Below are 26113 nucleotides of genomic sequence, written 5' to 3'. Positions count from 1 at the left end.
CAGCTTTTTTCAGACACCTGCAGGATGACACACTTTCTCCTCTCCAGGCTGTAGAGCTCTGTGGTAATCAGTCTTTATGTCAGACTGGTTTGAGCTGACAGAAATGCTGCACTAACTCAGATAAAACTAGAACTGTGCTGAGCAGAAAAGCAGCTCAGGTTCATGAGTCTCCTCCTACTGTTTGACTGCAGCTGTGAACATCAGACCAAACACAAAACCTCTCACAGATAATTCATCCTGAACTCCAGGTCCACCATTTCTCCTCTGGAAACAAGGAAACACTGGCTGTGATTTGCTTCTTTTCAGCTCTCGTAGGTACTTATTTTTATTTTATTGTCTCTTATTTGATCTTTTATTGGTGATTATGGGACTCAGTTTTCGGGTCTGTTTCACTCTTTACCTGCAGCTCTTTCTGACTGTAAAAGGACTCAATAAATAAACTTTACTTTCTTACTAGAATATGTGTGTATGAATGGTCAGAGCTGATCTTACATGAACATTTCCAAGAATCACAACAAGTTGGTAAATTCAACACTTTGCAGGAAAATGTCCCCGTGCACTAAACGTGCACAGATCTGTGCATAAACATGATGAATAAATGAGGACCCTGTTCTACATCAATAACACATCTAAGCTCCTGAGATCAGAGTGATGAAGATGAAGCAGCCAGACTGTTAACCAGGAGGAAGAGTAACTGAGAGAAGAGAAACTACAGATGAAAGAGGAGACGGAGAGATTCAGGGAGGAGCTGAGCTGTTACTGAACTATAGAAGAGACACAAACTTCCACATTCAACACAGTTCAACACACAAACCACAAACATCACCTTTATTCAACATGCTGTCTTTGCAGACATTTGGATTCACTCTGCTGTTTCTAGTCATTCTAACAGGTTTGTTTGCTTCTTTAAAACATCCATTTCTGGATTTTCTGCTTCTTCTTCAGTTATTTGACTTCTCTCTTCCTTTAGGTGTCAGCTGTGAAGAACTCACTGCAGTCAAGAATGAAGAGTCCAGTTTAGAAGGAAGCTCTGTTACTCTGTCCTACCAGCTGGTAGTGATGAGTTTTACTGGTATCGACAATATCCAGGAAAACCACCAGAATTCCTGATCTCTCACTTAGGAACAGGATCAAAAATATCTTCTTCAGTTCCTGGACTGTCTTTTAAAGTGAGTGCAGATAAGAAACAACTGGATCTGGTGATCTCCTCTGCTGCAGTGTCTGACTCTGCTGTGTACTACTGTGCTGTGAGGCCCACAGTGACAGGAAACAGCAAAACTCTGTACAAAAACCTTTGGAGCAAAGACAACGCAATACTCCACAACGTCCACTAGAGGGCCTCACACACTGTTAAAGCTCTGATTGTTGAGTCATTGGACTGATGACAAAGACAAGAGAGAAATGAAGCAGTAAAGATCAGAGACAGAGACAGAGCTGCTGTGGAAGCAGGAAACAATCTGATTGGTTGAGCTGAACTGAAAACATCATGGCCCCGCCCACTGAACTTCAGCTCATCCAATGACATTATTTCTTCCTCATTCTACTGCAGTGGAAGAACATTGTTCATCTGCTGTGTGTCTGGCTTTAAGAACTCCAAAGACATGTTGCTTTACCTCTTTTTGCTTCTATCTCACATTCTAGGTGAGTTTAAGAACAGGGATTAAAGTTTGCTTGAAGCTGCTGCATTAACCACATATACAGACTGCATTTCACTACTTTTCTGCTTTCTTTGCTCTGATAGAATGAAAATCATCTTTGGATCATCTTGTAAATTGAACTGACAGAGTTCTACAGTTGATTTAGTTGTGAATGTCCACAGAGTAACACTGTACAGGAGACATTTTCCACTGTCTTCTCCTCTCAGCCTCATGGACAATGTTAGTCTGATGGCTTCATTTTCTCTACTTTTTCCAGGACTAAAAGCTGCAGACACAATCTCTCCTGATCAAGATGAAGTCAGTGGAAGAGAAGGACGACCTCTCACACTCACATGCACATATCAGACTGATGATAGCGACATTTATCTTCACTGGTACAAACAACGTTCTGACCTTCAGGCTCCTCAGTTTATACTCCTGAAAGGAGCAAAAGACAACACAGGTGATGAATACATTCCTGATCAGCGATATTCCTCAGAAACATCGTCTACAACAACCAGCCTGACCATCAGCGAGCTAACCCTGGCAGACACAGCTCTCTACTACTGTGCTCTAGAAACACAGTGATACAAAGTGTAGAAGAGGCTGTACAAAAACCTGAACACAGATATCTGACTACTCTTCAAAGAGGAGGGAAGTGGTATTCAGACCACAGCTTCATATCAGATGGATTCTGCTCATTCCTGTTTTATCAGAGTCTCTGTGGTTCCAGCTGCAAACACTAATTATTCTAATAGAAAAACTCACCAACAATGTGCTTCATAGAGCTTTGGAAAGAGTTTTGCTAAACAAATTTGCTTTGTCACGAGGAGTTTTATGGGTATAAAGCTTCTCTTAATAATCTTATTTATTCATTTTAATCTTATTTCATTTTAATTATTGAATATTTGTAATTTTGCGGGACCTGACCGGCAGGGACAGGAAAAAAAGCAGAATAATAAAGCGAATAAGAACAGAAAGAAAAAAAAGGTAGAGGAGACAAAGATTCAGTAGATAGAAGGAACGAGCTTCAATCCAACCTAACAGCAGACAACCAGCTGCTACACCTGTTCAGTAACACAACAGAGAATTTCCTACAGCTTTTACAGGTAAACTAAGCAGACAATCATCAGGAGTTCCTAAAAAAAAACCAACAACAACCAAAGAACCAGAAACACACACACCAGAACCAAAGCATCTCTTAGTGTATAAACCCTCTGGACACCTCAGTGCTGTGTCAGCATGCAGAGGATGAGGAACGAGGAGGGATCAGAGATGAGGAGTGGTGAGTGAGATCATCAGCCCCCCATCAGCGCTGCAAGCCTGGATCCCGGCCCCTGGTGCAACCACCTCCCCTGCCCGTACCCGGTGGTGTCCAGGAAACAGGGGTGTGACTTCACTGCCCTCACCTTCCCTGTTCATGACTGTTTGTGTGTTGTTTGCCATTAAAACTGGGGGGCAGTAACCACACCGTGCTGGGAGCGAGGCCCCCCAACCAGCTCCACCCACAACGTACTACATGGCACGCCCCCTAGAAGTTGTTTGTGTTGTGTTCTTGTGTTTTGATGTCTAAGTGTTATTTAAACTGAGAGGCGAGCTGCTACAGGTCGCAGCCAAGGAGGCCACTTAGATAGCCCCCTCTGGTCCACCCAGCACGACGTGCACGCCTCTCAAGACCCTACATGTGTGTGTGAGAGAACGAGCGGGGAAGGACCAGGGTCTGGGGGTGTAAGACGATGAGTCGCAGGTGGCAGTAGGCACCTCTTCTTCCCGGGAGGCCCCCCCAGGGCAGGACAGGCCAGGAGTTTTTTTTTTTTTTTTTAAATCTAATAGCTTCTAAACCAAGTGGCCCAGTCACTTCAAGCTAAAGCTGAACTGAAGGAAATGATCATCCAAACAAGACACAACTCTTCCTAAATTTTCTTAAAGCTGAGTCACAATCAAGTGATTGGTCACTTTGTGGAATTAAAAAAAAAGGGAGTACACTTCAATGCTGAAAATGAAACAAACTTCAGAATGAGTTAAACTATCACCCTGAAACCCAGGTAGTAACCATCACTGTGGAATGTGTATGAAGAGAGTTCTGATTTCCATCGTTTGTTATGGTGTTTATGATTTTGCTGCCATGTTGAAAGTCTTCATGTTTGTTAAAATAAATATGTTCTTACACTCATTAATATCTCAATTAGTGCTTTTGGTGGGAATGTGGCAGTGGCACAGGGCGAGGGGTGTGTGTGTGTGTGAGGGGGGTGTGTGGTAGGGGGCCTGTACCCCAGTAGAACTTTATGCCTAGCAACGCCCCTGGCCCAAACCCACCACCCCCAGGCCCACCCAGGTCTCCCCCATAAGCTGCACCAGTAGCTAAATACAGGTCAGAGGCATCTCCTGTGCCACCCCCACCTGTCTGATTTACCAAGGTTTTATTTTAAGCTATTTGTTCTGGAACTTGGTCTTATATCTGGTCTCCTCCTCTCAGCCTCATCTGGTGGTTTTCCAACTTCCTGTTTAGCAGAAACTCCTCCATACTGAAGTCATTCTGTCCCCAGACAGTGTGAGGAGGACACTCAGCAGGATCGATGCTCGCAAAGCTTCTGGTCCTGATAACAGACCTGGTCGTGTGCTGAGGGACTGTGTCAGGAAGCTCACGGATGTCTTCGCGGACATCTTCAACATGTCGCTGAGCCAGGCTGTCGTCCCCACATCCCTCAAAACCACCACCATCATCCCTGTCCCAAAGAAGTCGTCCTCCTGTTTCCATGACTACCCTCCGATAGCCCTCACTCCCGTTCTTATGAAGTGCTTCTAACGGCTAGTGTTGAAACACATAAGGTCTGTCCTCCCACCCTCCCTGGACCTCTTCCAGTTTGCATATCGGTCCCACCACTCGACCGACGATGCCGTCTCCACTGTCCTCCACACAGCCCTCACACATCTGGACACAAAGACTCTTACGTCTGTTCATAGACTTCAGTTCAGCATTCAACACAATCATCCCCCAACAGCTCATTCTGAAACTGGACCAGCTGGGAATTAACACCTCACTGTGCAACTGGCTGCTGGACTTCCTGACCAGGAGACCACAGGCAGTTCAGGTCAGCAGGAACACATCCAGCATCACCACACTGAACACGGGGTCCCTCAAGGATGTGTGCTGAGCCCCCTCCTCTTCCCTCTGCTGACCCACGACTGCACACCGTCACACAGCTCCAACCTCCTCATCCAGACTGTGGTGGGTCTCATCAGCAACGAGGATGAGACAGACTACAGGAGCGAGGTGAACCGCCTGGTCTTGTGGTGTGAACACAACAATGTCTCTCTGAACGTGGAGAAGACGAAGGAGATGGCTGTGGACTTCAGGAGACCACGCCCCCAGCATGCACCTCTGACCATCAATGCTGCTACGGTGGAGAGAGGGAGCAGCACCAAGTTCCTGGGTGTGCACGTCACAGAGGACCTCTCCTGGACCATCACCACCACATCACTGACCTAGAAAGCCAACCAGCACCTCTACATCCTCCACAACCTGAGGAAAGCTAGAGCCCCGCCCCCATCATGTGCACCTTCTACAGAGGAACCATGGAGAGCATCCGGACCAGCAACATCACTGTGTGGTACGACACCTGCTCCACATCCTGCAGGAAGACCCTCCAACACATCATGAGAGCAGCTGAGAAGATCGTCGGTGCCTCGCTCTTCCCTACAAACATCTCCACCTCTCCTCACCCGTAAAGCCCTCTGCATGGAGAGAGACCCCACCCACCCGTCACACAGCTTCTTCACTCTGCTGCCATCAGGAAGGAGCCTGCAGGCCAGGACCAGGACCAGGACCAGGACCAGCAGAGTGAGGGACAGCTTGGTCCACCAGGCTGTCAGGATGCTGAACTCTCTCCCTGCTCGGCCCCCCTTCCACACATCCTGGACTCTGATGCAGATCTGCTGCAGAACTGACAGTAAAACTGACTTTTTCCTCCCTGTTGAAGTGAACTTTTTCCTCCACTAGAGGCCACATGATGAAGTAGGCGGGGCTCTACTTCTGCACTGTGTTCAAGCTTTCTGTCAATAAGAAGAGCTGCTGTGAAGAGAACAATTGTCAGACTGAATGTTGAACATCAGCTAGTTTCTCCTGCTGATTGAAACCTTGTTGTACAGATGGAACATTGGCTGTGGATTATTCTGGCTGCTCTTTTCTTTGGTAAGATAGAAACTCAACATGTTTCCTCTTCAAACACTTGAACACATTACTGAGCTGTACATGAAGAGCTTTTAATGTTCATTCTACAGAAAATCACAGCACATCATTTCTGCTGCCATTTGTTACCTTGTAAAAACACCTTCTATGCTTCAAAGTGACAATGATGAGTGGAAATGACATCTATTCTACATGGAATAGAACTCTTTAAAGCTGCTCATTCTTCTCCTTTAATCAATCATCTTTATTGATTCATCTCTTCCTCTGCATGTTCTGTTCTTCCTCAGAGTGTAAAGGAGAAGACACAGTGACCCAGCCAAGAGAAGATGTTACTGCTGCTGAAGGAGACCATGTTACACTCAGCTGTAATTTTACTACCAGTTATACAGGTCCCACATTGTTCTGGTACAAACAAGAAGTAAATAGTTTCCCAAAGTACATGCTGAAACGTTTCTCAACATCAGGATATAATGATCCAGAGTTCAGCAAAGACAGATTTAATGCTGAGATCAGAAGACAAATCATCAGTTCCTCTGAAGATCCAGAAGCTTCAATGTGTCTGACTCTGCTGTGTACTACTGTGCTCTGCAGCCCACAGTGACAGGAAACAGCAAAACTCTGTACAAAAACCTTTGGAGCAAAGACAACGCAATACTCCACAACGTCCACTAGAGGGCCTCACACACTGTTACACTTCTATGGTTTGTCAGGATTCAGTCTGGGTTCTTTGTACAGGTGTAAATAAAGTAAACATCACTGTTTTCTACATCATTACACTCTAATAAAATATATATTTTATTACTTTATTACAAGAATCCAAACATAGTATATACATAATGATAAGATAAAATGAGACTTTATTTAAGAAATAACGTAAAAAAAAACTACCACAGTATCTGGTTTTCTATGTACAAGTAATGTGAGTGTGTATGTCAGGTAGATCACACTCCTCAGCCTCCCTGGAAAGATCTATTCAGGGCTCCTGGAGAGGAGGGTCCATTGAATAGATGAGCCCTGGATTTAGGAGCAGTATGGTTTTCATCCCGGTCCTGGAACAGTGGACCAGGTCTAAACCCTCTTCAGGGTCTTAGAGGGGTCGTGGGAGTTCACCCAACCAGTCTACATGTGTTGTGTGGACCTAGTGAAGGCGTTTGACCGTGTCCCCTGGGGACTCCTGTGGGGGGTACTCTGGGAGTAGTGCCGGACCCTCTTGTACGAGCAGTCCGGTCCCTGTACAACCGGTGTCAGAGCTTGGTCCACATCGCCGGCAGTAAATCAGTCGTTTCCGGTGATGGTTGAACTCCTCCAAGGCTGCCATTTGTCACCAATTCTGTTCATTACTTTTATGGACAGAATTTCTAGGATCAGCTGAGGTGTTCAGGGGATCCAGTTTGGTGAACTCAGGACGCCTCTCGAGTTTCTTCCTTTTGCAGATGATGTGGTTCTGTTGGCTTCTTCAGTCCGTGATCTCCAGCTCTCGCTGGCGTGCTTCACAGCTGAGAGTAATGCGACTGGGACGAGAATCAGCACCTCCAAATTCTAGACGATGGTCTTCAGCCAGAAAAGGGTGTCCTCTCCAGGTCAGGAATGAGGTCCTGCCCAAGTGGAGGAGTTCTTATCTTCTTCATGAGTGAGGGAAGGATGGAGCGTGAGATTGACAGGCAGATCGATACAGACTCTGCATCAGTCTGTATTGGTGTAGAAGGAGTTTGTTGGTGACGTTTTAGATCTATTGGCTGATCTACGTTCCTACCCTTCACCTTATGGTCACCAGTTGTGGGTAGTTACTGAAAGAACAAAATCACTGATACAAGTAGCTGCAATAAGTTTTCTCTGTAGATATAAATATATGTATATAAAAATAAATAAATAAATAAATAAATAAATACACTGCTCACAAAAATTAAAGGAACACTTTTTCTATTGGGCCTGGCATGAAATCAGTTAAACCTGTCTGATAATTTTCTGGTTGGTTAAGCAGCTGAGGGCATCGTTAATCACTTTCAGCTGTATTGGTGTTCATGGATTTAACAACAGGTGCACCACAGTGGCAACAATCAGAAAACCCTCAAAACAGGACTGGTTTTACATGTGGAGGTCATTTCAAGTTTCTCCCTCTTGATCTTTTTTGGCTGATTTTTCACTCGTGCTGGTTTTGGCTTGAGTAATTATCTCTACTGGCAGTATGAGGCGATTCCTTAACCCTACAGAAGTTGCACAGGTTGTCCAACTTCTCCAGGATGGCACATCCACACGTGCTGCAGCAAGAAGGTTTAATGTGTCTCCCAGCACAATCTCCAGAACATGGAGGAGATTTCAGGAGACTGGTGGTTATTCTCGGAGAGCTGGACAGGGCCGTAGAAGGTCCTCAAGCCATCAGCAAGACCGATACCTGCTCCTTTGTGCAAGGCGGAACAGGCTGAGCACTGCTCGTGCCCTACAGAATGACCTCCAGAGGGCCACTGGTGTGAATGTCTCTACCCAAACAATCAGGAACAGACTTCATGAAGGTGGCCTGAGGGCCCGACGTCCTGTAGTGGCCCAGCACCGTGGAGCTCGACTGGCATTTGCTGAAGAACAACAGAATTGGCAAGTCCTCCACTGGCGCCCTGTGCTTTTCACAGACGAGAGCAGGTTCACCCTGAGCACCTGTGATAGACGTGAAAGAGTCTGGAGAAGACAAGGAGAACGTTATGCTGCCTGCAACGTCGTTCAACATGACAGGTTTGGTGGTGGGTCAGTGATAGTCTGGGGAGGCATATCCATGGAGGGACGCACAGACCTCTACTGCCTAGGAAATGGTTCTCTGACTGCCATAAGGTATCGAGATGAAATCCTTCAACCCATTGTCAGACCCTACGCTGGTGCAGTAGGTCCTGGTTTCCTCCTAATGCACGACAATGCCCGGCCTCATGTGGCAAGAGTATGCAGGCAGTACCTGGAGGATGAAGGAATTGAAACAATTGAATGGCCTTCACGATCCCCTGACTTAAACCCAATAGAACATGTGTGGGACATTATGTTTCGATCCATTAGGCGCCGCCAAGTTGCTCCTCAGACTGTACAACAGCTCAGGGATGCCCTCACACAGATCTGGGAGGAAATGCCACAAGACACCATCCGTCGTCTCATTAGGAGCATGCCGCGACGTTGTCAAGCATGCATACAAGCTCGTGGGGGCCACACAAGATACTGAAAAGCATTTTGAGTTGCAGAAATTAAGTTTTTGAAAAAATGGACTAGCCTGCCACATCTTCATTTCACTCTGATTTTAGGGTGTCTACACAATTGAGCCCTCTGTAGGCTGAAAACTTTTATTTCCATTAAAAGACTTGGCATCCTTTTGTTCCTAAGACATTGCCCTGTCGTTATTTGTATAGATATCCAACTTCATATTGAGATCTGATGTATCTAATGTGTTTCTTTAAAGTGCTCCTTTAATTTTTGTGAGCAGTGTATATATATATACAGTCATGGACAAAATTGTTGGTACCCTTCGGTTAATGAAAGAAAATATCACAATGGTCACAGAAATAACTTGAATCTCACAAAAGTAATAATAAATAAAAATTCTATGAAATTTAACCAATGAAAGTCAGACATTGCTTTTCAACCATGTTTCAACAGAATAATTTAAAAAAATAAACTCATGAAACAGGCCTGGACAAAAATGATGGTACCCCTACAAAAGACTGAAAATAATGTGACCAAAGGGACGTGTTAATCCAAGGTGTGTCCACTAATTAGCATTACAGGTGTCTACGATCTTGTAACCAGTCAATGGGCCTATATTTAGGACTACAGGTAGTCACTGTGCTGTTTGGTGACATGGTGTGTACCACACTCAATATGGACCAGAGGAAGCAAAGGAAAGAGTTGTCTCAGGAGATTAGAAAGAAAATTATAGATAAGCATGTTAAAGGTAAAGGCTATAAGACCATCTCCAAGCAGCTTGATGTTCCTGTGACTACAGTTGCACATATTATTCAGAAATTTAAGATCCATGGGACTGTAGCCAACCACCCTGGACGTGGCCGCAGGAGGAAAATTGATGACAAATCCAAGAGACGGATAATACGAACGGTAACAAAAGAGCCCAGAAAAACTTTTAAAGAGATTAAAGGTCAACTTCAAGCTCAAGGAACATCAGTGTCAGATCGCACCATCCGTCGTCGTTTGAGCCAAAGTGGACTTAATGGGAGACGACCAAGGAGGACACCATTGTTGAAAACAAATCATAAAAAAGCCAAACTACATGTTGACAAGCCACAAAGCTTCTGGGAGAATGTCCTATGGACAGATGAGACAAAAATGGAACTTTTTGCCAAGGCTCATCAGCTCTATGTTTACAGATGGAAAAATGAAGCATATGAAGAAAAGAACACCGTCCCTACTTTGAAACATGGAGGAGGCTCTGTTATGTTCTGGGGCTGCTTTGCTGCATCTGGCACAGGGTGTCTTGAATCTGTGCCGGTACAATGAAATCTCAAGACTATCAAGAGATTCTAGAGAGAAATGTGCTGGCCAGTGTCAGAAAGCTTGGTCTCAGTCACAGGTTATGGGTCTTGCAACAGGACAATGACCCAAAACACAGCTAAAATCACCCAAGAATGGCTAAGAACGAAACATTGGACTATTCTAAAGTGGCCTTCTATGAGCCCTGACCTAAATCGTATTGAGCATCTTTGGGAGGAGCTGAAACATGCCGTCTGGAAAAGGCTTCCTTCAAACCTGAGACAACTGGAGCAGTTTGCTTATGAGGAGTGGGTCAAAATAGCTGCTGAGAGGTGCAGAAGTCTCACTGACAGTTACAGGAATTGTTTGATTGCAGTGATTGCCTCAAAAGGTTGTGCAACAAAATATTAAGTTAAGGGTACCATCATTTTTGTCCAGGCCTGTTTCATGAGTTTATTTTTTTAAATAATTCTGTTGAAACATGGTTGAAAAGCAATGCCTGATTTTCATTGGTTAAATTTCATAGAATTTTTATTTATTATTACTTTTGTGAGATTCAAGTTATTTCTGTGACCATTGTGATATTTTCTTTCATTAACCGAAGGGTACCAACAATTTTGTCCATGACTGTATATATATGTGTGTATGTATGTAAATGCATCATAGCTTAAGCGTCTAATATGGCTACCAATATGAAACTAGATGTGTAATTTTACTTCTACTACTACTCAAACTCTGGTTCATATTCAACATTTCTTCTCAGGTTCCCTTAAAAACTTCTAAAAACTCTGGAGCCTAAAGGGTTAATACCTCTTCTACTTCTGGAGTCTTTGTTTCCAGATGCTTGTTTTTGTGGTGGTGCTTCATTTCAAGGTGTCTTCTTACGTTGTATTCCTTCATTCCAGCCTCTCTGTCTCCACACAGACGACACACAGCTTTGTCCTTTACATCCACAAACATATTCTCTGTTTACAAAGTCCACTTTTCCTTTAGCCATTTTCTGGGGAGAGGGGTTGTTGACAAAGGTGAGCAGCTCCGTCAGGTTTCTGGAGAATCGGTGAGGTACTCGTTTGCAGGCCTGTGATTGCAAACGTACTAGCAGTGCATTGTGGGACTTGTAGTATTATGGTGGTACGTGTGCTGTATCAGCAGGCCAGCTCTAATAGTGATTAGATATGATCATGCAGGCCAAAGATAGTTCATTCACGACCCGGATGTGGCCCGCGGGTCTTAAATTTGACACGTGATTTAGACTGAATCATTTCCCACATATAGAAGGTGGCTTTTGACATCCTCTGTTAGAGCTCATGTGGAACTTTAAATGTTCATTTTGACTGAAACATTTTCCACATGTTTGACAAGAATACGGCTTCTCACCTGTGTGAATTCTCATGTGGCGCATCAAAGTACTCTGGCGACCGAAACATTTTACACATATTGGACAAAAAAATGGCTTCACACCTGTGTGAATTCTCATGTGGTTCACCAAATAACTACTTTGAGTGAAACATTTCCCACATGTTTGACAAGAATATGGCTTCTCTCCTGAGTGAATCCTCATGTGACTCAACAAATAACAATTTTGACTAAAACATTTCCCACATATTTGACAAGAATATGGCTTCTGACCTGCATGAGTTCTTACATGAACAATTAACCGACTTTTAATTTTAAATCGTTTCCCACAGAATTTGCAGAAAAGTTGTTTCCCATCTCTGTGGACTGTTTTTTGTCTTTCAAGGGATTTTATGTTAACAAATCTAGAAGGTGGCTTTTGACATCCTCTGTTAGAGTTCATGTGGTACTTTAAATGTTCATTTTGACTGAAACATTTTCCACATGTTGGACAAGAATACGGCCTCTCACCTGTGTGAATTCTAATGTGACGCACCAAAGTATCCTGGCGACCAAAACATTTTCCACATGTTGGACAAAAAAATGGCTTCACACCTGTGTGAGTTGTCATGTGGTTCACCAAATAAGTATTTTGAGTGAAACATTTCCCACAATTTTGACAAGAGTACGGTCTCTCTCCTGTGTGAATTCTTACATGAACACTTAACTTACTTTTAATTTTAAATTGTTTCCCACAGAACTTGCAGGAATGTTGTTTCTCATCTCTTTCATTACAATGACTTTCTAACAGAAAGGACTCTCCTACGTTCTCATTTGTCTCCGTTAGACAGCTCTTTTCTGGCTGTGTATCTGCACACGTTGTTGGTCCTGAGTCTTCAACCATGCTTTCCTCTAAAGGTGAATGTTGGTCTGCAGGAGGACTGTAAGAGGGAATATGGTCCCTGTTTGGTTCTGGATCACTGTGACCATCTTCCTCATGAGCAGCCGGTATTGAAAACTGATCAGTTTCATCCTTCAGCCAAAGCTGCTCTTCCTCCTGACTGCTGAGGAGTTCCTCCTCTTCCTCTTTAATACGAGCAGACTCTGGTTGCTCCTGGTCCAGGTTTGAGTTCTGCTTGCACAGCTGCTGGTCATCTTGAAGAGCTTCATCCACCTTGTAGACATATTGATGTGGAACCTCTGGAGGGATAAAGGGACAAATGAAAAACATGAAGAAAGATTTTAGTTTAGGTTAATTACTAGGATTCCCAAAAAAGAAAAAATAGGACTTAATATTTATATTATTACTTATTTAACCATCACAAGCTTCACTGAGACTAAAAATCTCTTTTCCAAGAGTGGCTCGAGCATCTGGTCAGTATGGCTGGACGATTTTGACCAAAATAATAATCAAGATTATTTTGATCAATATTGTAATCATGATTATTAATCACGATCATTCACCGTGTTTGGAAAAACAGGTGTTTTTATTTAATCATAGACAAACTATGTGGCAACAATTTTAGTAAAATATTAAACTTTAATTTACTATAGATGACAAATAATGCAACAAATGCATTTACCATTAAGTGACGCTAATGCTTTAGGTGGTGTAGTTTCTGGGGAGACGGCAGATTCAAACTAGGCACGCCCAAACATTTATGTTTTCATTCAATTGTATTTTGTGCCAGCCTAATCAAAATATTCTTTAAAGTAGAAAAATAGTGTCTTTAAAAGGTACACTCTGGAGCACAGCAGGGAGGATTTGGCCAGCCTGACAGATTTTATAGATCGTTGTTACGACAGAATCGTCATGGGGAAACCAAACAACACGTCCACCCCCTCCACCTCATCCAAGGCCAAGAGACAGCGAAATGAGGATTCACCTGGAGCTATTTCACCACCGGGGAACAACTCAACAGATGTTCTGATCTCTATAGATAAGAAACTCAGTAGTTTTGATGCGCGTTTGAGCCTGGTAGAAATTCTCTACAAGGAGTTCCAGGCGCTACGTGAATCATTAAAATTCAGCCAGAAGCAGGTGGAAACTCTGGCTGTAGAAAATGCCGGTCTCAGAGTCGGTAAAATCCCTCACCGAGGGCTTGACCCGTCTCTCGGAAGAAAACAAGAAGATGAAGGAAACGGTGATCGATCTGCAGGCGCGGAGCATGAGAGAGAACCTGGTATTTGCAGGGATTCCAGAGCAGACGGAGGAGGACCCCGAGACCACGGTGAAAACTTCATCAAAACCCACCTGAAGCTCCCGGAGGAAACGGTGAAAAACATCTCCTTTCACAGAGTCCATAGGCTCGGAGGGAGGTAACCCGGGTCCAGCAGACTAAGACCTACTGTAGCAAAGTTCGTCAGCTTCAAACAGAAGGAGCAGTTGAAGAACCAGGGCCGCGAACTGAAGGGAACCAACTTCGGAGTAAATGAACGATATCCCAGAGAGATTCTGGACCGACGGAGAGTCTTGTTTCCCATCAGGAAGAAATCCATCACTGAAGGTGCTCGCGCTGTCATCGCGGTGGATAAATTATTTATTAATGGACAGCTGTACCGCGACCCGGACATCACTCCGTGGCTCTACTGACTTGGTATGTGCTTTAATTTTCCTGTTTTCTCACTAGATCATGTTATATCGTTAAAACTGCCATAAAACATAATTTAGTTAACAGGAAATCCACTGCCCGTCTCCACTACACTGCTCTCAGCACAGATGCGTTTTTTAAATTACTTTTTTCTTTGGCACTGTCTCTCTTTTCACTCTTTACACTTCTTCTCTCCGACCCTTTAACGGTTAACGGTAACACTTGTCATTATATTATATACACATCAGCACTTTTCATGATTCACAGGAACACACACAGAACAGCACAAGCGCACATACATCCCTGTCACAACCAGCTGGCAGACACACATGCACGCAGAGAAGCAGTGGGATGCACGCACGCACACACGCTTCAGTAATATGCATATAGCCTTATCTCTGTGGTTGGTTCATGGACAAACTCACATTTGTCATTTGGAATGTGCGTGGAGCTGGCACAAGGGAAAAGAGGTTAAACATTTTTAATCGTTTGCAAGAAATGAAAGCAGATATAATATTACTCCAAGAGACTCATTTATCAAACTCAACAATAGATCTTCTCTCAACAACCCAGTTTCCACACGTGTATTCAGCTTGTTATAATTCTAGGCAAAGAGGAGTAGCAACTCTTATTAATAGAAGGTTAAATTTTGACATAGATAATACAATCATAGATCCAGAAGGCAGATTTATAATAGTTACATTATCTATTCAAAATGTTAAATTATGTATTGCAAATATATATGGTCCAAAAGTAGATGATCCTCCTTCTTTCACTCCCTCTTCACCTCTATGGTCACTCAGATAACACATTAATTATAGGAGGTGATTTTAACATTATACTGGACAAACAAAGTACCACAGGAGCTCATCGAGTCTGGAAATCCTCAGAAACTGTAAAACAGTACATGAAGGATTTTGGTCTCTGTGATGCTTGGCGCTCTCACCATCCCACACTAAGAGAATACACCTTCTTCTCTTCAGTCCACCATTCCTATTCTAGATTAGATTATTTCTTAACTAGCAGCTCGCTGATGAATGACATGTCAGAAATCAGAATCCATCCTATTAGCATTAGTGATCACGCACCAGTATCATTCACTCTGAGAAGTAAGAGCAATAAACCAGCAACTAGAAACTGGAGATTTAATACGTCATTACTTAAAGATCCTGAGTTTATCAGCTACTTTAAAAGAGAATGGTCCTCATATCTAGAAAATAACGACTTGCCAGAAACTTCAGTGTGTGTTCTTTGGGAAGCAGGAAAAGCAGTAATGAGAGGGAAAATAATTTCCTTTTCTTCTCATAAGAAAAAGAAGGAAACTTTGAGAATTTCAAAGTTAGAACTCAGAATTAAATCCTTAGAGGAGCTTACCATGTCTCCCCAGAAGAACACACACTAAATGCTATAAGGAAAGCTAAACTTGAATTTAATGAAATAATAGATAAAAAGACACAGTTCTTGGTGCAAAGACTTCGCTTGGAGAATTTTGAGCATGGCAACAAATCTGGAAGGTTCCTGGCTAATTAGGTAAAAACAAATAAGGAGAAAACAACCATCTCCTCTGTCAGAGATCCAGAAGGAAACATCAGCCACGACCCTGACAAGATAAATAACACTTTCAAAGAATTCTATAAAACATTATATACATCCCAACTAACTACAACAGATGATAACATTGATAAATTTCTTAGTAACATCAATCTTCCACAATTAAAACATGAAAATAAAATGGTCTTGGATTCCCCCCTTTCAGTTGGCGAACTCCATGAAGCTCTCCAGCATATGTCCAACAATAAAGCTCCAGGTCCAGATGGTTACCCAGCAGAATTCTACAAAGAATTCTGGACAACGTTGGCACCCACTTTCTACAATATGATATTAGAAATAAAGGAAAAACAAAAAATACCTTCAAATATGAACCTAGCCAATATTACTCTACTATTATAACCAGGTAAAGACCCGACACTTCCATCCAGTTACCGTCCAATTTCATTAAAAAATGTAGATCTCAAAATAATTAGCAAAGCTTTGGCCAGAAGAATAGAAAAAATGACCCCTCTAATAATACATCCTGACCAAACAGGCTTTATTAAAGGTAGACATTCCTCTACTAACATGCGTAGATTAATTAACATCATAGATTATTCTACTCTACATAATCTGGAATCCACAGTCATTTCTTTAGACGCAGAAAAAGCGTTTGACCGAGTAAACTGGAAATTTTTATTTGCAACGTTAAACAAATTTGGGTTTGGGTCATTTTTCATAGATTGGATAAAAATATTATATAACTGTGTGTCTGATCGTCTGATCAGTAACATTGGGGCCCCCCAGGGAACTGTGCTGTCTCCCTTCCTCTTCACCACATACACATCAGACTTTAAGTACTGCACTGAGTCGTGTCATCTGCAGAAATTCTCTGATGACACGGCCATTGTGGGATGTGTGGAGGGGGGGAGGGAGGCAGAGTACAGGGACCTGGTGGACCGCTTTGTGAGGTGGTGTGGGGAGAACCACCTACTGCTGAACGTGGCGAAGACGAGAGAGATGGTGGTGGACTTTAGGAGGAACAAGCCTCTGCCCTCTCCTGTCTGCATCAATGGGACAGATGTGGACTCAGTGGACTCATACAAATATTTAGGCGTCACACTTAACAATAAGCTGGACTGGTCCACCAACACTGACGCCATCTACAAGAAGGGGCAGAGCCGGCTTTACTTCTTAAGGAGGCTCAGGTCCTTCCACATCTGCAATAAGATGCTGCAGATGTTTTATCAGTCTGTTGTGGCGAGCGCCATCTTCTTTGCTGTAGTGTCCTGGGGTGCGGGCATCAAGGCAAAGGACGCCAACAGACTAAACTTGTCACCCTGGAGGAGGTGGTGGAGGAGAGAATGCTGGCAAAACTGCTGGCAATCAGGGACAACCCCTCCCACCCCCTCCATAACACACTGGACAAGTTAAAGAGCAGTTTTAGCAGCAGACTGATCCAACCCCGCTGCTCTAAGGAACGGTACAGGAGATCGTTCCTTCCTGCTGCAATAAGACTCCATAACTCATCCACCTCTGCCAAAGCCATGATCACACAACTGGACTAAGTCAACCACTGAACTTACTGCAACCTATAACTGTCGCTTTGATATTATATATCATATAATTATACAATATTTGTATCCTTTGCACATCCAACATTCTGTATCATCTTTGCACATCCTTTATTTACACAGTCATATTTACATAATAATATCTGATAGCTAGTTTCATTATTACTTCATCTTGCCACTGCACTTTATCTGCCAATCCACTCTGTATTCATATTTTATTTATTTCTAATTTTATTCCACTCTGGATTTCTATCTTTATTTTATTTCTACTTCTATTCCACTTTACTTATATTGTATATTTTACTTCTATTTTTTATTCATAGTTTATGCCACTTATGACACTGGACTACTGTAACAACGCAATTTCCCTTCGGGGATAAATAAAGTTGTCTGTCTGTCTGTCTGTCTGTCTATAACAACCCAAATGCATGTGTGAAGACCAATAATCAAACCTCTCCAAGCTTCTGTTTGCAGAGAGGCACCAGACAGGGCTGCCCACTTTCTCCATCACTCTTTGCTATTTTTATTGAACCCCTAGCTGCTGCCATAAGACAAAATACAGAGATTAAAGGAATCCATGCCAAAAATATAGAACATAAGATAAGTCTTTATGCTGATGATGTATTACTTTTCCTCCAGAACCCACTGACATCTCTCCCCCAGACAATCCCTCTTATTAACACATTCTCATCAATATCTGATTACTCTATTAACTGGTCTAAGACTATTATTATGCCCATTAATTGTGACCTACAAAACACACCCAATATTATAATACAGTCTGGAAACATTAGATATCTAGGCATAAATGTTTCCCCCAGGTTATCAGAGCTAACAAAGCTAAATTATGTCCAGCTACTTAAAACAATAGAGGATGATCTCTCACGGTGGAGGCGCTTACCCATATCACTCATGGGGAGGGTTGCTACAGTTAAAATGATGGTTCTATCTAAAGTAAACTATCGGTTTTTAATGATACCCATTAAACCATCCTCCAACTAGTTTAAGTCACTGGACTTATAAATATCAAAATTTTTATGTAAAAATAAGCCATCACGCATCAGTCTAAAAACTTTACAACAGACTAAAGATAGAGGCGGATTGGAGCTACCCAACTTTAATCATGTTTTCTTAGCTAACAAGATGCAGTTTATCTCCAAATGGCTTAAACCTAGCAGTCTGGATGAACCATGGTTAGGTGTAGAGCAAGCATTGTGTGAGGATCTGGTTATATGCAACTAATACAATTCAAAATTCTGCATAAAACTCATTATACAGGACAAAGGATGTTCAGGATGGGTCTGTCACAATCAAACATCTGCCCACACTGCAATGAAAACACACCTGACAACTATCTCCATGCCTTGCGGTCCTGCACACCTGTCCGCAGGTTCTGGCTTCAGGTATGTGTGGACATGTCAACATGGGGGTGGCTGCGCTGATGAGGGGCTGCTGATCTTGGGGGATGCCTGTTCGGCCGCGTCTGGGTGGGAGGTGATGGGGGGTGGCTGGGGATGGCGGTGGGGGCCGGATCTGGGGCTCACCATTCTCTGGTCTGCCAGGGATGTCTTCCACAGGGCATGGTGGGAGGGAGGGGGGACTGGGGAGTGAGGGTGGGAGGGTTGCATGCTGTGTGAGTGTTTATATTGTGTGGGTGGGGGTGAGGAGGCATGTATGTGTTAGGATGAGCGGGAGTGTACAAGGATATAGGTGTGTGCATGTGTTTCTGTATGTGTTTGGGGCGGGGTTAAGTGCACTTGTGGGGGGGACCAGGGCGGACCTTGGGGGGGTGGGGGGATGCCGTGGGTCTGGGCTCTGCCGCTGTCCTCCTCCCCATCCTCTCACTCCCCGTTAGGCATGTGGGGGGTGGGGTCCCTGCTGTTCTCTGGTCAGTCTGGGGAGTCCCCCACGAGGCATGGTGGGTGGGTTATGGCTGATGGTGACTGTGTGATGGTGCTTGTGGGTACGGCACAGGGGAGGGTGTGAGTGTGGGCTCATATGGGGTGGGGCGAGGGGGTCGATGGCACCCTGGTTCCCGGGGTGTGCTGGCCTACGCCGGGTGGTTGTCTGGGGGGGCCTGGTCCTCCTAGGCATGGTGTGGGCCCTCTGCCTTTGGGGGGTGGGGCAGCCTCCTCTGGGCTCCTGGGGCCCTGGGCCCTTCGCTTGGGCTGCCCTGGGTGGCCGGTCCCTGGCCGGGCCAGTGGCTGCTGATCTTGGCTCGCTGGGGCCTGTGCCCCGGGACCATCGGGGGCTCTTGCTGGGGCCCTCCTCTGCTGCCCTTCGGGTGGGGCGGGAGTCGACTTCATGGTGGGGTAGCTTGGGTTAGTGCTCCGGGACTGCTGCTGAGGGCCCGGGTCTCTACGCTGCCCTGGTCTGCCTCTGACCTCCGTAGAGGTGTGGTCGCATTTACACGATCTCACTCACCACTCTTCATCACTGATCACTCCTCTTCCTCATCCTCTGCATGCTGACAGTCACTGAGTTGTCCAGTGGGTTTATATACTAAGAGATAATTCGGTTTTTTTTTTTTTTCTGCAAGTTAATATCTGGTCACTGATATGCTCTTTTCATGACATGTCTTTTTGATTTGGTTATTATTTAAACTCTTAATAACTAGCAGCTCTGTTTTTTGTAAAAGTTGTAGGAAATGTTCTGGTGTGTTCATGTACAGGTGTAACAGTTTGTTGTCTGGTGATGGTGGATTGAACGGTCGTTTCCTTCTGTCTGTGATGTTTTTGTCTCCTTTCTTCTTTCCCTTTTACATCTTTTTCCTATTTTCCATCTTTTTCTGTCCCCTCCGGTCAGGTCCAACAAGATTACATAGATTCCATGATTCAAAGTATATAAATAAATCATATTATCAAGAGGAGCCTTACCCATAGGCCTCCCCTTGGTAGAGTAAATTTGTTCAGCACGATACAGCAACCAGATTATCATTTTGCTGCTATGATGCTGGACAGGACAAGTTAAAAAAATAAATAAATAAATAAAATAAATTACTATAGATGACAAATAATGCAAGAAATACATTTACTAATAATTTTTGAGAAGTTAATGTAAAATATGCTAAATTAAGAGCCAATCGGGAGCCAAAGGAGCCGGCTCTTTGAAAAGAGCCAAACATCCCACCACTAGTACATACAGTTGTAATGGATGCTACCGTGGATTTTCATTCATTCTCTGTACCGCTTAGTCCATTAAGGGTCGCAGGTAAGCTGCAGCCTATCCCAGCATGAACAGGTGAGAGGCAGGGCCAACACATGGGGGACAAACAACCATTCACACTCACACACACTCCTATAGAGAATTTAGAGTCATTAATTAACATGCATGTGTTTGGACGGAGTACCTGGAAAGAACCCACAAACTCCACACAGAAAGGCCACCGCCCTCAAGGTTCCAACCTCCGTGCAGCCAAGACTTTCTTTGTTTTTTAAGTTTAATATTATTAAATGTAATTCTTTTTTTAATTACGAGTCTGGAACATGTCACAACACTTTTAACTTTTTAAATGTTTATGTCGACACTCTTCGTTAATAAACATTAATATCTGACAGGAAGCCAGCGCGGGATCCTCCAGCAGCAGTTATGTACGTTTCATTTTCAGCCTGGTCATGAAATGGAGGCGATCATCTCCTGCTCTGAATGCTGCTCTACTGCGTGAGGAACAAGCCTCTTCTGAGTGCTTCTGGACGGGGGAGGGGTTGGCGCAGCCCCCCTCCTCACTGAAGAGTAAACTATACGCTCTTTCACGTCAGTCTACAAAAATCCAGAAAAAGTCGCTGGATTTGTCGCTAGTCGTTTTTTAAAAAATGGCTAGAGGTGAATGAAAACTCGCTAAATACAGTGATGAAGTCGCTTCGTTGGCAATAGAGCTGCAACTAATAACTATTCTGATGGTCGATTAGTCACCGACTATTAAAACGACTAGTCGACCAATCGGATTATGTATCTCATGATTATTATAAATGGATCTTATTTCACTTTCAGCTTTGAAATCTTGCATGAGGTTGTTATGTAAGTCCGACGTTCCTCCTCTTTAAGTGTTCGAGCGTTGCAGACGTACTTGCGTCGTACACAAGGTCCGCTTTACAAACCTCACATGTATTTAATTTATTTTATAAGTTTAACGTGAAGTTGTAACAGACTTTTGACTTCCTCGGCCACCGTTTTGCTCCCTAGTTCGCCGCCATATTTTTCCTCTGGCGGACTTTATTGCACATGTGCAACTCTCAGCAGAGATAAAAAAAGAAGACGATGTCTCACTCTGTAGTTTTTTTTTCTTTTGCAGACAATAGTTGACGGCTAAATTCATTGATGACTATTTTTACTGTCGACAACGTCGACTAATCGTTGCAGCCCTAGTTGGCAGCACTGAGTACAACCAGCTGCCGGCTGTTAAAGGGGTGTGTTACTGCGCCCTTGTTATTTAGGCAGCTTAATGAAGCTTTGGCCTTGCGTTGGCCTCCTGGTGGTTGGCAGACTACAGGGTGAGAATGTACGTGATCAGAGATGCAGCAGAGACGCACTTTGAATGTAAATATCGTTGACGATCAGGTGAATTTAATTGTGGCCAAAATCGGATTAATTGTGCAGCCCTACTAGTCAGGATACCTCCAGGACGCCTCCCTGATGAGGTGTTCGGGCATGTCCCATCTGGAGGAGGCCGCGGGGAAGACCCAGGACATGCTGGACGGACGACATCTCTCGGCTGGCCTGGGAACGCCTCGGGATTCCCCTGGATGAGCTGTTGAAATTTCACAGTTTCATCATTCAGCCAAAGCTGCTCTTCCTCCTGACTGCTGAGGAGTTCCTCCTCTTCCTCTTTAATACGAGCAGACTCTGGTTGCTCCTGGTCCAGGTTTGAGTTCTGGTTGCACAGCTGCTGGTCATCTTGAAGAGCTTCATCCACCTTGTAGACATATTGATGTGGAACCTCTGGAGGGATAAAGGGACAAATGAAAAACATGAAGAAAGGTTTTAGTTTAGGTTAATTACTAGGGTTCCTAAAAAAGAAAAAATAGGACTTAATATTTATATTATTATTTATTTAACCGTTACAAGCTTCACTGAGACTAAAAATCTCTTTTCAAAGAGTTTAACAGCACAGTTAAAATGTACAAACACACATTCAAACTGAGTTTATAAAACACATTTAAAGTAAATGAAAAACCAATTAAAATCCTCAAATGAAGCAGAACATCTACAAACACATGTAACTGCCCCCAAATCATCATGAAAGCCCTTTTTCCAATGTGGAAGAAATTTGACTTATTATGCTCTATATATAATATTATAATCACACCTATAATTACTTCCTTTACTATATTCATTTACACTTTTTACATTGTACATTTTTACTCTTCATGCTTTTATTCTCTTTTAAGGTTTCTTCTCTTCATATACAAGCTCTGTTAAAAGTTCACTACGAGGGTAAGATGACCTTCATCTGGTCCTTCCTCAGACCCTTAGACTGGTTCTGGTGGAGACACTATGTGAGGTTGTTTGACGCCAGCTCTTGGAGTTGTGTGTCAACCCAAGGTCTTCAGGAAGGAGGATTCTTTCTACAGAAATAGGGCTGAACGATAAATTGCATTTGCGATAATATTGCGATAAGACAAAATGAGATTTTCTAACCGCAAAGGCTGCGATTTGAATGGTCGCGAGATCTGGTCACGTGACTTGCGAACGGAGAGAAGTCAACGCTGCAACCTGTTGCGCAATGGCCTCAGGCTCGACAGAAACTGACACTGCACAAAGTTTATTACCAAAGAGGAACAGTACGTCAGTTGTGTGGAATTATTTTGGGTTTAAAAAAGAAGATGCTGCGCAACGTCAGGTATTGTGCAGAACCTGCCTTGCTACTGTTGCTACCTCAAGAGGTAACACTACGAACCTTTATCAACACTTGAAAAACCATCACAAAGCCGTGTACGATAGTTGCATGACTAAAACGCCATCGACCAGTGCTACTTTAAGTAAGCAAAATACAAGCCGACAAGGATCACTGACCGAATTGTTTGAAAGTGTTACTCCTTACGAACATAATTCAAAGCGGCACGCGGAAATAACTCTGGCAATAACGGAGTTCATAGCTAAAGACATGATGCCCATTAGCACGGTGACCAAGCCTGGGTTTACGGCTTTGGTCAACACAATGGATAAGCGGTACAGAATTCCGTCACGCACACATTTTAGCCAGGTTGCTATACCTGAGCTATATAAGAAATGCAGACAGAAAGTTGCAGCGGAACTGAAAACAGTGGAATTTTTTGCAACAACAACTGATCTGTGGTCAAGCCGTACAGCGGAGCCATACCAGAGTCTAACAGTGCATTACATTGACGAAGACTTAAATCTCAGAGCTCGTTGCCTTCAAGCATCCTACTTCCCGGACGACCATACGGGGGAAAACATTGCAGCCGGCCTGAGAGATGGGCTTGCTAGCTGGGATCTACAGGAAGAAAACCACGTATGCATAACGACGGACAACGCATCGAATATGGTGATGGCAGCACAGCTAAATGAATGGACAAGACTCCAGTGTTTTGGGCACCGACTACATCTTGCCATCGGTACGTAAATTAGTATTGTGACTTATATACTGAATGCGCGCGTGTGCGTGATTGTGTGTGAGCAGAGAGGCGGTGTATCTGTGTGTGAGTGATTGATAGATAAATTAATAGATAAATTATGGTACTTAGACCAGTACAGTGTACAAGAAATTAAAAAAAAATTAATAATGAATAGAAGAGTTGGAGGGAGGGAATGTGAGTGTGTTTAAATTGATAACATTGTATCACAGAACTTTATAAATTATACTGTTCTTGTATTATTTTTTATTACAGGACATGCGCTGAAAGATGACAGAGTGTCAAGAGCAATAGGGCTTTGCAAAAGGCTGGTGGGACACTTCTCCCACAGTTGGAAGAAGAAGGCAGCAATGACTGAAGCACAGAAGGAGCTCAAACTTCCCGAGCACAGCCTCATCGCTGAATGCCCAACAAGATGGGGATCCAAGGCAAAGATGATCTCCAGGGTGCTAGAGCAGCTCAAAGCCATATCTCACGTATTGTCAGGTGACCGATATGCACGCTCCTTCATCCCAACATGGCAGGATATTGAGGTGTTGGAGTCTGTTCACAAGGCACTGCATCCTCTCCAGGACTTTACAGATGCTCTCTCTGGAGAGAAGTATGTAAGCATCTCCTACCTCAAACCAGTTCTTCACCTTCTGGCCACATCAGTCCTGGCTGAAGATCAAGAGGACACTGACCTGACTAGGTCAATCAAAACCAAGGTCCTGGCATACCTTAATGACAAGTACAATGACCCCAGGACCCAGGAGCTTTTGGATGTTGCATCCTTTCTGGACCCCAGGTTCAAAACCCAGTTTATCACCACAGAAAACATTCCTGCCATTAAGACCCGACTCAAGACTGAAATGCTGGAATCAGCAAGGCGTGCACACAACCAGGTTAGAAATAATTGTGTATCTAATATTTCACAAACGCACCTTATATTTATTTATTCATAATCTAACTGATTACTAATTGCTGTTTTTTTTTTTTTTTTTATCTGGTAGGAGAAGAGGTCTCGCACAGAAACCACTCCAAGGCCTGAAAGTGTGCAACCCTCTGACAAAAAGGTGAAGAAGTCTCTTGGCAGCTTCTTCAAGACCACTGTGGCGTGTCCTGCTTCTCCCTTGCAACTTGAAGATGTTGCTGAGGCAGAGTTAAATAGTTACCTCATGAGCCCTGCTATTGATGGAGAAGAGGACCCCTTGGAGTGGTGGAAAGTGCACAAAATCAGTTTTCCACGATTGTGCAAGATGGCCCGCAAGTATCTCTGTGTCCCTGCCACGAGTGCTCCCTCAGAGCGTCTTTTTAGTGCTGAGGGGAATATAATAACTTGCGCTCGCTCATCTTTGAAACCAGCAAAAGTTGACATGCTGGTTTTCCTCGCTAAAAATCTGTGAGCTACTTAGAACTATACAGAAGAATCTCTCTAGCTGACTGTGCCGTTCATTTTGCCCTGATGTGTGTTGTTTGCTGCTGTTACTGAATGAATATAGTATTTTCATTAGTGTTCAAAAAGTTTTTTCTTTCTTAAGGTTTAATAAGAACATACACTTGTTTATTTTGTGTTCATTGGGATTTTGATTTATCTAAAAGAAAACATGTCCAGAACATATTTGTTCTCCTTAGTTTTCCTGCACTTTAGTATGTGTGATGTTAATGTTGGATATCGCTAAGCTTTATTTTTATTTATATAAATCAATCTATACATACATATATATATATATATATACATACATATATATATATATATATATATATATATATATATATATATATATTTATAAACTGACTAATTAAGGTCAGACAGTGTTTAAGAAGTTTAGTTCATATGTTTACATATCATGTTTCATGAAACATAAAAGTTGGAAATGTTTAAGTGGTAAAGCCACAGCTTTGTTTGCATTATTGTAATCTGCTGCACTTTAGTTTCTGTGACTTATTACTAACTTTCACTTATGTTTACACCACACTTGTTTGGCAGAATTTTGTTAATTTGCCATGGTGAATACTTACTTAAAATTTGACTTGCAGTCTTGTAAGTTTACAACTAATTAAAGTAGATAGTCTTTCATATTCACTCCTATGTCATGTGTCTTAATCTTAACATTAGCCTAATGTATAAGAAAAAACTATTTATTTACAATAAATCTGGTTGTTTATTATAGTACAGATTGATTTATTGTGTTTGTTGAAAAGTACATACGAGGACGTTGAAAAGTAA

The 26113-nt window shown here is 43.1% G+C and overlaps 1 protein-coding gene and 1 long non-coding RNA gene across 2 annotated transcripts in view; both read right to left on the bottom strand.

Annotated features, from left to right (window-relative positions):
• Nucleotides 1-26113, bottom strand: part of LOC121645008 (zinc finger protein 345-like) — a 48093-nt gene that overhangs the window by 10860 nt on the left and 11120 nt on the right. Inside the window, exons 2-8 of the mRNA XM_041993283.1 lie at nucleotides 22200-22249; nucleotides 21926-22076; nucleotides 12232-12816; nucleotides 11551-11826; nucleotides 4756-4823; nucleotides 4519-4569; nucleotides 4247-4446 (exon numbers count right to left, since the gene is read on the bottom strand). Of these exons, the coding sequence (XP_041849217.1) occupies nucleotides 4247-4446; nucleotides 4519-4569; nucleotides 4756-4823; nucleotides 11551-11826; nucleotides 12232-12816; nucleotides 21926-22076; nucleotides 22200-22249 (1381 nt within the window). The remainder of the gene's footprint in view (nucleotides 1-4246; nucleotides 4447-4518; nucleotides 4570-4755; nucleotides 4824-11550; nucleotides 11827-12231; nucleotides 12817-21925; nucleotides 22077-22199; nucleotides 22250-26113) is intronic.
• LOC121645225 lies at nucleotides 21595-21908 on the bottom strand. The gene is made up of 2 exons (XR_006011395.1): nucleotides 21837-21908; nucleotides 21595-21794 (listed from the first exon to the last, which is right to left on the bottom strand). It is a non-coding gene; the product is annotated as an uncharacterized LOC121645225 (long non-coding RNA).

The sequence above is a fragment of the Melanotaenia boesemani genome, chromosome 8, assembly GCF_017639745.1.
Source record: "Melanotaenia boesemani isolate fMelBoe1 chromosome 8, fMelBoe1.pri, whole genome shotgun sequence".
Lineage (NCBI taxonomy): Eukaryota > Metazoa > Chordata > Actinopteri > Atheriniformes > Melanotaeniidae > Melanotaenia > Melanotaenia boesemani.
Note: the sequence above shows the minus strand (reverse complement) of the source record. Positions and strands in the feature narration are given on the sequence as shown.